This window comes from Anolis carolinensis, chromosome 6 (genome assembly GCF_035594765.1).
Source record: "Anolis carolinensis isolate JA03-04 chromosome 6, rAnoCar3.1.pri, whole genome shotgun sequence".
In the NCBI taxonomy this organism is placed as follows: Eukaryota; Metazoa; Chordata; class Lepidosauria; order Squamata; family Dactyloidae; genus Anolis; species Anolis carolinensis.
The window spans coordinates 89,553,615-89,565,117 of record NC_085846.1 but is presented as its reverse complement, the minus strand read 5'-3'; the positions used below and the strand labels follow the sequence as shown (position 1 = coordinate 89,565,117).

The 11,503-nt window shown below is 35.9% G+C and overlaps 1 protein-coding gene across 9 annotated transcripts in view; it reads left to right on the top strand.

The window, feature by feature from the left end:
* phf14 (PHD finger protein 14) overlaps positions 1-11,503 on the top strand; it is a 154,012-nt gene that overhangs the window by 44,001 nt on the left and 98,508 nt on the right. For 8 of the 9 annotated variants that reach the window (XM_008112580.3, XM_008112575.3, XM_008112579.3 and 5 more), the window contains exons 12-14: positions 259-362; positions 2,579-2,710; positions 8,227-8,395. In XM_008112580.3, coding sequence (XP_008110787.1) covers positions 259-362; positions 2,579-2,710; positions 8,227-8,395 — 405 coding nt within the window. Of the gene's footprint in view, positions 1-258; positions 367-2,578; positions 2,711-8,226; positions 8,396-11,503 lie in introns of all 9 variants that reach the window. The other variant, XM_062957826.1, reaches the window with a different exon arrangement.

Genomic DNA, 11,503 nt, shown 5'->3' with positions numbered 1-11,503 from the left:
GGGGAGAAAGTTAAAAAGCCAGGGTTTTAATGTCTTTGATTTTTTTTCACTGAATAATATGGCAATGCAATTTCATTTCTCATGCAACTCACTTGAGGGCAGAATATATAGCATGGTCATTTATGCGACCTGACTAAGCAGTTTTCCTCATAATTTTTAGCTTATTGGGCATGGCCAAATTGTATAACTGTTGAGAGTTAAATGAAGGGGAATGTTCCATTATATACCAGTGTTTCTATATTTCTTAACATCCAATAGAAATTAAATATACCAGCAATTTTGCGAGCACCTAAGGAGAGAAAGCCAAGTAAGAAAGAAGGTGGAACGCAGAAGACTACAACCCTTCCAGCAGTATTATACAGGCAAGTAGTGCAACCCGCTGCAGTAGATACTGAATGATGAATAGAAAAATCCCTTTATTACTCAAGTTTATATTACAGAGAACTCAATAAAATGTGTTCATCCATTTCTGTTTATTCCTATATACTATTATGATGTATTATCTAACTTCATTGGTTTTGAACAATTGTCTAATTCTGAGGACAGCAGAACTGAAGCCTTTACCCATTCACTGACAGCAGTTCAAAAATGAATTAGTTTTATATCTAAAAATTTAAAACCTCTTTTGTGAGGAATTGTTGAGTCCCTTGACTATTGAAGCTTTATATTGTAGGTGGTTCAGAAAAATCTGAACAAATATGCTATGGACCCTTAAATCTGATTTTTCATTTGCTCAGGTTTATATAATTTATGTTTTTAATACATATTTATTTATATATACACCTATGTTCTGTTTCCAACAACCACAAGCTATTTTTAAAAATATAAAATGCTTCTTGCCTGATTAAAGCACAGGTCATCCTGACCAGTTTTCAGATAATTTGGGAAGCTCTGCTGGGTATCAATTAAAACTAGTTCTTCCTGGCTGGTACCAGCATTTGGTGACATAGCTAGTTGTTTTGCTATACAGATCCTCCATGGATCTGCCTTATCCTTACATAAATTTATGCATTTCACAAATTTCTATACAACACTTTGATCACCAAGGTTTCCAGAGTAGTGTGCCTAAAATTAAAATAACTGAATAAAAAGAAAATGATACTGTTTCAAATAGTAAGCCAACAACAAGCAACTAACCAGTAATCCAAAGCAATGTAGATTGAAACTGAAATTACAATTTTAAAATTTCAAGATACTGATTTTCTTAGAGCTCTTGTGCAAATATGGGCACCTTGATTTGGCATCAAAAAGGGTTTAGAATTAATCCCAATTATATCTCCATCAGGTGGTTAAATGTATATAGTGTATTTTTCCAGTGGTAATCCTGTAAAAATCATAATGCAACATGACGTGGCAGGAGGCATCCTTTAAGATATTTTGGGCTCCAAACCATTTAATAGTGAATAATTCAAAGTTGAAAATCAGCATCTTAAATTGGTTTTTTAAAAAATTAAGTTATTTGTCATTGCCATGATTGATGATGAATGTTACATGTCAGTTACCTCTGATATGAAAGAATCCTCGTCATGAGACTTTTCACGTTTCATTTCAGTGTATGACCCAAATTTTATCTTTTTCATCATAATGTTCATAATTTTATGAAGAGTTGAATTAGCACCATTGAGTGTTAATTTGTCCTGTATGACCCTGTCTACAAACCGATTTCTCGCTTGATGTTCTCTTGTTCATTGTTGCTATATAAATTATCAGAAATTATTGGAATTCTTACGTGCACATCTTGTCCAAGAAAGGCAATGCTTTATGTCACAACTGTTCTGTTCCTTACTCATTTTGTTTGTTTTTGCATATCTGCATAGAATTGGATCCAAACTTAAATTTTGCATTATATGCATTAAGTTAGTGGGGCAAACAAATCATGACTTAAAGGTTCTGTTGATTTCAGTGGGTTTATTCTAAGCGTGACTAGGTTTGGATCCAACCTATAACATTTTGACTCTGACATGACATGAGTTATTTCCAATTTTTGGCTGATTTAGAATAACAATACAATTCATAGTTCTGCATCCCTTATAATATGCAAAGATATTTTCAATTATACTGTATCATCATCACAGTTACTATTCAATGCAAAAAACTAGCTTTACAGATAAATATCTAAGGTGGTAAGGTTTTATCTACAGACAGCTGTCTGTTCTGATTATATTGAGGTCTCCCATGTCTCATACCAACACTTTAATGTTAGTTAATTTCTAATACATTAATCTAAATTGTGTACTATAAGTTATAAATACCCAACATCTATTAGAGAAATATAAACAAATATATTGATCCAGAGAAGTGCAGAGGTCCACTTACACAGCTGGGATTTCTGGTCACCTCCATAACGGCTACTCTTAAAGTTTAGCAGAGCCTCCTCTAGAGTATGATAGGCTGTAGCGCAAAGGGCTATTATTGGACATGGTAATCATTAAAAACTGGGGAGCCCACCCTTTGCACTAGCAGAAGTGTCTTCTGCTAGCTCAGGGAGTTCTCTGGATCTCATCCCATGTAAACATTGAGATGATTCAGTAAAGTATATGCACTATCTCAAATGAAACTTTTTTCCTGCATTTCCAAGTTGTGGGATTTGCAAGAAGAACCATGATCAACACCTCCTTTTGCTGTGTGATACTTGTAAACTCCATTATCATCTTGGATGTCTGGACCCTCCACTTTCAAGGATGCCAAGGAAGACTAAAAACAGTTACTGGTAAGAATATTGTACATGCGTTACATTACTTACTGGGGCACTATAATCTGCCTGCTACCTATCTTCTTCTCTATCAGTCTGAGACCTTCACAGATTTTTAAAATGTGCATTTGATTGCATATCAATTCTACCTTATAAATGCTTAACTGAAATATTTCCCTCCTTTGATCACATTTTTGTTTTCAGGTTTTTTTGTTTGTTTTTTTTTTAAATCCTGTATAAGCACGTTTATATAGGACTAGCACAAGTATATCGCTGGAAGAGAATTCTGCAGCTTTTCTTTTTCCCAGTTAAGAGAAATTTGCTAAATTTTAACAGAACATCTGGTTTAACTAGACTCTGAAGCCAACATAAAATATGGTTTGGTGCCTTGGTTACATGAAAACCCTTGAAAGTTGGTCATGTCAGTTGCTTTCATCAGAATTAAGGTGGGATGATGGAGCACAGTCACGAGAAGAAATGTGATTTTACCACAGCTGAATACTAATCTCTTAAATACATTCAAAAGAGAGTTAATAATGTAATATATTATAATATAATATTCTACATTATCATATAAGACATATTTCTTAATCAGTATGTCCTCTACCATTATTGCACTTATGAAAATATTGAATTATACAATGGAAAAACATCAGCTAACGTCTATATTCATTTGCTATTACTGTCTATTTGTGTATAAGTCTAGACATTTGGGTAAAACCTGGATAGATTTATCCATGGATCTGTGTGAATATTATGCCTTAACTCTTATTAAAAAAAGAATGCCAATCTAAACCTAAAAGAAGCATAGATACACAGCCTCTATCCTCTCCATTCCAGTGATGCTTCTCTTCTTTTTGAATGGGGTCAGCATCTATGGCTCTTTGGTGCTTACCCTCAAAGGAATATTGTAGAGGGATCGGTGCTTCTTTTAGGTTCTCCCAAGATGGACTAAGTTCTTGCCTTTCACCACTCTTCTCAGAAAGGGGATGATTTAATACTGTGCCTTAACTTTTATTTTAAAAAGAACCAACTCCTTCTCTGAGTAGAGTGATGAAAGGCCTTTTTGAATGCTTGGGTCTGGGCGGGAAAATAGTTGTGGTGGTGACTACAGGCAACTGGCCCCTGAGACAGCACTGGCGTTTTCCTCTCTGGGATGACTCAATCTATCTATGGGCCATATAAAAAGCCATTATTTTGTCCCTAAAATTATCCTCGACTTATACATAAGTTCGACTTGAACACAGATATATTTAGATTGTGTTTGAAAATTCAGCCATGCACAAAAGCTGGTGTTATGAGACTCCAAAACTTATTCTTTAGACTTCTGTCTTAAATTCACTTATTGAATAATTCACTGGGATCTGATCGTGACTGTGTTGCGCCATGAAGTCATGGTTAACAGCAATTCTCTGAACTAGAGGCCTCCAAGCTGTTATTATTCAACCTGCTTAGGTCTTGCAAGTCAGGGTCATGGCTTTCTTGACAAGAGTCAATCCATTTGTAATGTAGTCTTTCTCTTTTCCTGCTCTCTTCAACCTTTCTGTTGTCTTTTCCTGAGTCTTACGTTGTGAAAGTTATATGTGAGTAATAATTTGGACTGTCTTATGTTTTGGAAATTATAGTTTCAAGGCAAATATTTTTTAAAACTATAGTATCTGTCTCACGTACCCAGTACTTAGAAATCAGAGAGGATCACCCCCTCTCCAGTTAAGGTTATTTGTCTAAATTGCTTTCTAAAATAATTTTATTTCCAAGGCCACAGTATTATATCTTCATACTTGAATCTAAGCCTCATCAAACTCAACAAAGGTTACTTATTAATAGACATGTATAAGTATGTGCTATAAATATTTGCTAATATATTGATCTTTCTGGGTCTTCCATTTTATAAATTCACTGGCCAAGATCTAGCAATGTGCTTCTGTAGATAGAAACAAATCCATCAGTAAAACCAGGATATGATAGATTCTTCCTTCTTCCACATCCCCCATGCATGCTTCACTTGGCTTTCTCCTCTTGCTATTTTGAATCATTTTAGACTGCCAAAATATCTGCTGTAGGAAGATTACCAGGCCTCTGAGGCCTGTGTGTTAGTGTTAGGGGTAAGGCTGTGTTGACAACCCCCCTTCTTTTGGGAGAATTCCATTTGTCAGCAGATATAACAAGTTGACTTTTATAAGCAAACCTCACTTTCAGTGGTCAGCCCTGTAATTGGCTAGTTTCATTTTGCTTTTTAATCATATTGAAAAGATTTGTTTAAGTCATCAGATCAAGAGGACACAAACTGAATATTTCAATGGTAATAGGTCAGAAAGATAGCAAGGCCTTTCTTTCAATAAACCCTCTGCCATTGCTGCGAATTACATGCTTCAGCTGCACTTCTGATCACAAACTTAGCTTTCACTTTTAATTTAGCTAGGGTATATTCAGTGGAATAGGATTATAACAGAGAAATTGAGACTTATTGATTGCGTCCTTTTCATCTTTAGATGTGTCTCTGTAAATTCCTTTCAAGATCAGGAGAAAGGTTATACAATACGGTCCTTATTATAAATGTGAAGCTCAACAGAATGGTGTCCCTGCTTTTTATAGTTCTGTTGCTGTTTCAGATGTTTCTCATATTAACACTTGGAGCATCAGATCAATCAGTTGTAAATATTATTGATGGAGCCCCAAATTCTGATTTTTTTCTGCTCCCCTGCCCCCTCCAATTGATGTAATGTGGTTTGAATTGACAATAGTGGTAGATGGTAGTAATTCTCAAAATGAGCTTGTAGAGTTACTTTCCTAATCAGATTTCTTGGGAGGTGGGCAAAGAGATTTTGTGTAATTGCTCTAGTGATGCACATCTGTGATGATAATTGCTGGGGAATAAACACAAACATATCTAAATTTACAGTTAAATAAACCACATATAGAAAGAAAGCTTTTTGCTAACTATATGATTCTTGTCTTCATTACATTTAAAATGAATCAGTAGTTAATTCATGTTCTCCATTTCCTTGTTCACATCTCTCATTTTTTTTATTCATCCCATGTTTGTGTTTTGTAAATATTGTGCTTGCAATTAGTTAACCTTTTATGTCATGTTTTAAAACTCAGTGTAGAAAGATATCAGTCTTGGGAGTTGTCTACAAAAGGCAAATAATCTTGCTTACCTTGTTTCAAGTACTGTAGAAACATACTATATATGACTGGTTTCACTTTTTACTCCACAACTTTAGGAAAACTGAGTTGTTTGCATATGTTTCAGAATCAAGGTGGAAGGGGGGGGGGAGGGCTGATTGGAAGACAGAGCAGATTGGTGAGAGGTTATTTGGTCTTGTGAATATAATTTATATTGACTTTTTAAAGAATGTTCAGTGCATATTATTGTAGGCTAGCAGGGCATCTGAAATCAAAGTGTCCATTTCAGAACTAACGTGTGTATGGTTAGCAGGTGATCAAAACTCATAGCAAGATGGCTCCCAGAGGATTTTGCTTTGTGTTGACATTGTTTTACTTGGGTGATTGTATGTATGAGCAAGCGAGTACTTGAGCCAGCAAGCACACTCACCTAATCGTTCCTTGTCTGATCATCTTCCTACCCAAATGAGTGACTGCTTGGAGGGAAGGAGTGTACCCTCTCCCCTTCCCCTGACCCCCCCCCCCATCAGCCAGTGATTCAAGTGGGAAGTAGATTGGATGGAGGAGGGAGTGGGATCACATATACATGCTGGCCCATCTGTTTGCACACATACATGAACTGAAGTTTTAAAAAACTGCATACAAAGTAACCCCCTCTGAGGAACCTTCCTACTATGAACCTTTTCTATTTCATGAGGTCTGAGATTCTCATGTTTGCTGGAGGGAGGGTGTTACATTTTATTAATTATTTAGTGTTTTATAGTGAAGTGGCCAAAGGCTTTGGACAGAATGAGGCACTCAACCACAAGATCAATGGACTCGGATGAGCAGAGAGCAGTGGCCTGGTGGAGAGGGAGAAATAAAGGGGGTTTTGTGTGTGTGTGTGCATGTGTGTCTCAAGAGACGTTTAAAGTTCCCTCCCTTACTCATGATCAGTCATGATTATGGCAACTGCAATTTCTTATCCAATAAGTAGTAGTCCATCCTGGGAGAACCTAAAGGAAGCAGTGATCCCCTCTATTCTGTGTATCATGGCACTCCTTCTGGCCTTTCTGAATGCCTACTGGGCATTCAAAATAGTGATGATGACTCCCCTAGGGCAGTATTTGTGTAATGGCCCTTATCCACAGGACATATAAAAATCCATAGTTTTGGGCCCCAAACCTACCCTCAACTTTTACATGAAAATATATGATAATTCAAGACACTTACTCTGTAATCAAAAGAAAAGCAGTGCAGAATAAGGGATACTATGGTGTGCAGATACATATGTGGCCATTTTCACTTTACTAGTCTTATCTTTAAGAAATCACATCACTGGTTCCAGGTCCTTAGCACCATAATTTTATTTAGCTTTATAACATGAGTGATTAAGATTGAGTTCATCAGAGAACATGGGGGAGGGTTGCATCTATGCTTCATTCTATTGATTCCATTATGGCTTTTAAAGAAAACATACTCTTCTAAAAATGTATTTACATATTTGTAGTCTGAGACACAGCAGCAATGTCTCATTAAGATACTGCAGATCTTTTGCTTTTTTTAAGCAGCATGGTATGTGCTACACTTTCCGAATGCCTACAGCAGATGTTTTATGGTTTTAGAGTCTTGTAAAGGGGGTCTTCTTTTTCAGAAACATCAACAGATTAACCTATTTAAGCTATCAGTGTACTTCTTACAAAAAGTGTCTTCCTAAAGCATCTCTCTCAACAATGAATTCTTACGTTTTCTAATATAATGTGATGTATGATTAAAGCATTTCAGTTTACAAATGTTCATCTAACTTTCTTTCAGCAGGCTATGAGCCTATATTAAATGACCTCATTGAGTTTTTTTTTTAATTTAACAAAATGTATATTTGAATCCTCTACAACCTTTGAAGAGATTATTTCATCTTGCCCATACCTAAAAGTGATTCTTTACTTGTTGATTCAATATTTTCTCCCAGCAAGAATGTTCAGCATTGATGTCATTGATAAAAATTAGAAGGAGCAGCAAGTGATGAAGCAGGAGAGGATAAATCTTAGAGTCTATGATATATACAGAACAATATTTTTTATAAATATAGGGTTTTGAGTTTTAGAAGGTAGAGAAGAATGTTGCCGAGTTACATAGCCTACCCCTCATCTTCACAAATGAGCGGAGGCTTGCAGCTACACAGCATTGTTTTCTGAATAGGTGTCCCTAAAGTTGTTATGTTGGTTTTTTTAAATTTACATGTTTAAGCAAGAACTTGAGTCATGGGATATGCCCTTCAGGAAAGAAAACCCAAAGAAGTCCTCTTTAACACTTAAAATGCCTTCCATTCATCTTTAATTTTGGATTTTCAGTCTGCATGATTTTCTGCATTTGGTAGCTGCTGTATTCAGTTTTGGGGATTTGTTTTGTTCTTTTGGTCCTTTCAGGCAGTGTTCAGAGTGTGACCAAGCAGGTAGCAGTGACATGGAAGCAGACATTGCCATGGAAACTTTACCAGATGGAACTAAGCGATCAAGAAGACAGATTAAGGAGCCGGTGAAATTTGTTCCACAGGATGTAACCCCAGAACCAAAGAAGATTCCTATCAGAAGCACGGTAAATGATCGCTCAGTCAGAACTACACCCGCTACAGTCTGTTGCTTTAAAACCAACATTCTCACAGCTTAAGTCTTCAAGTTGAAGCATTTATATCAGGCATGGGCAAACTTCAGCCCTCCAGGTGTTTTAGACTTCAACTGCCACAATTCCTAACAACTGGTAGGCTGTTAGGAATTGTGGCAGTTGAAGTCCAAACCACTTGGAGGGCTGAAATTTGCCCATGCCTGATTTATAGTGATATAAAATGAAAATAATCTGTTTTAGTTTTTGTTACAAAAACATAAAGTACACTAGATACCAGAGATTTGTTTTGAAAGATGAAATCCTCTTTGTTTTTCTTAGATTCATTTCACATAACTATGAATGTTCTAAAGTCAGAATGTAAAGTATTACATCTTGCAAAATTGTTCCCTGACAGTTTTGAGCAGTCAGCAGTAAATTACATTATTCCTAATTCTACACAGTGCTGGTATTAATTTTTCAAAAGGTTTATATGTAGCAAATTATAATGCAGTTTAATATGTTAAATGTTTCCTGTTTTAATGTATGATGTGTTTCCCTTTAAGTCTTACATTTGCTTTTATTGACCTTGCATTGTTTTAATATGCTATTAGCCACCTTGAGCACCATTATTGGAAGGAGGGCTGGAAATAAGCAAATATTATTATTATTATTATTATTATTATTATTATTATTATTATTATTATTATTATTATTTCCTGTTACATAGCCGTATTTTCACTCTCCTTGTAGAGATGTATTTGAATGCAAAGGTATTTTAGAAACAAGGATGTTCATTGTGAATTCTGAGATGGTCACATATGTTTATAAATTCATATGATCAAGTCCTTTGTGCCTCTATTCTTCTCTGTTGAAACACATTATTTAAAAATGTGGAAATGTTTCCTTAAGAATGGGTTTAGAGGGCTGTTCTTCCCTACCCCCTCCTAATGGCTCACACGCTTTTGCCCAAACCATTGCATTTTGGGAGCAAATATTTGCCTTCCTATGTAAAGGTGATGTTAAATTACTTGACACTTTTAGACTTTATTCTGATCCTCAGAGGCAGGGTGGGAGAGAGAGAATTTTTATATTTATTCAGTAATTTTGACTTGTGGCAACATGTTATGTATGCTGTAACTAATCTATTTTTAATGAGGTCTTGCCACAGTTGCTTGTCAAAGTTAGACAATAAACTTGAGTCACTTAAATCCCTCGTTCTGGGATGCTTGTGTGGTTTGTTGCCTTGACAAGATTAACCTTCTGTGTGTAGTCTGTGGCCTGCTGTGGGTGATTAAGTGTTGTTCTATAGAAACTGTTCTCCATGTTGTAATGCCTTATATTGCCTTTATTAATGCATGACAACATTCTGTGTTACAATTTTTAAAAGGAAGAGTGAATACTATGCTGAAAAAGCAATTTATGTTCTATTATATATGCCTCTTAGGAGAAAAACAACAGTCCCCCCCCCAAGAACTATTTTAAGGAATGCATTTGGTGATGCTATGGTAATAACATATAGTAATACATTTTCTGTCATGATACAATCCATCTACTCTTTGTACAATGTAAGTTTGCTGAATTTATGTTGGAAGCATCAAGAATATCGATATTATAGTAGATACTTCCCTTTCATTAAAATCCAAAGAATATTTGCTAGAAATGCAAGCTGGAGTATGTCTACATATGTGAAGGGATAATTACTGAACTCATGTCATCTGTCTTTTTTTTTGTCCATATTTCCAGATAATAGCTAAACATTCCATATGGTTTTCCTAAAATGGGGAGGTAGAGCACTAATTGGTGTGTGCTTTTGCAGCACTTATTTGTATGTAAAAAGAAAATTAAGATAGAGAGTGCTATTGCAACCATATAGGAGTATGGGCAGACAAGGGTTTTCTAAGAATAACTGCAATATATCCCTTGATAGTCATCTTAGTTTAATTGTCTAGCTTAGGGAGTAATAATCTAAAGTGTCTGGCAACATACTAGAACAGAATTATGTTATATTGGATCCAGATTGATTACCTCATTGAAACCAACAGCATTTATATGTTCTTCTCTGGGAAGTGCTTCAGAAAGTCTCTGGCAGATAGGCTTATGCTCCATTCATTGTCCAGGAGTGGGAAGGATGTTTGCTATCACTGCAATACTAGCTACCTTGCCTCACCGAGGAAATCTTTCTTTCACAACCTTTTTCATCCTCAGACCCTTTTTATGAACAGGAATTCCCCAAGTAATGAACAAGATAGGTTCTGTAGGTTTGAATTTGAATTTATTTTTAAGTTAGAACAGGTACATTTTTAAAGTGTAAATCCAGCCATGTGTAACTGTCTAACTACACGTTTTGGATAGCACAGGGAAAGGTTAACACCCCTGTGATTTTTGTTTTGCTTTCTTTGCTCCTGTTCAGAAGATTTTACCTCCCTTTCTGTCCCTGTGACAATTGGATTTTTAAAAATTTGGCATGTTATGGAAACAAGGATTGGTGATAAAGCTTCAGTGGAGATAGTTTTTCCCTATGATAACTATTACAGGAGTGAAATCCTCCTTTTTAGAGGTAGATTTCTCTCATTTCCTGTTGTCTCACCCTTGTTCTTAACTATGAGCAGTTTATAACTCAGGGACTGCTGTAATCCAATTCTGTGAACATGCCAACAGTACTTGTACTAGCTACCATCAACTCAGATCAGCCAGTGTGTACTACCACGAGTCACCTGAGAAGTTAGTTGACTCAATATAGATTAGGCAGAATGTGTATTCTTTCTCCTATCCTAGCATTAAAAGAAAGTAATCTTTGCGTTGTTTTAGCATGTTTTCTTCCATGTTAAGTTGTCAAGAAAAGAAGTCTCTTCTTCTCAAAGAGAGATATTCTTTTTTCTTATGAAAGCTGCATTTGATGAACTTGAGCTTTGAGAAGTGACATAACTGTTATCCTGGTTCTATGAAAGACTATTGACAACACAGAGGAAGAGATTTGTCTTTGAGATGTATTATTACCAAAATCAGTAGTTGGGGGATAGAGGTGCTGTTAGGGCCCTTGTTAGGCTACAAGAAATTCCCCCTCGAGTCTGAATGCAGATTGTGAACTGTCCATTTGTGATT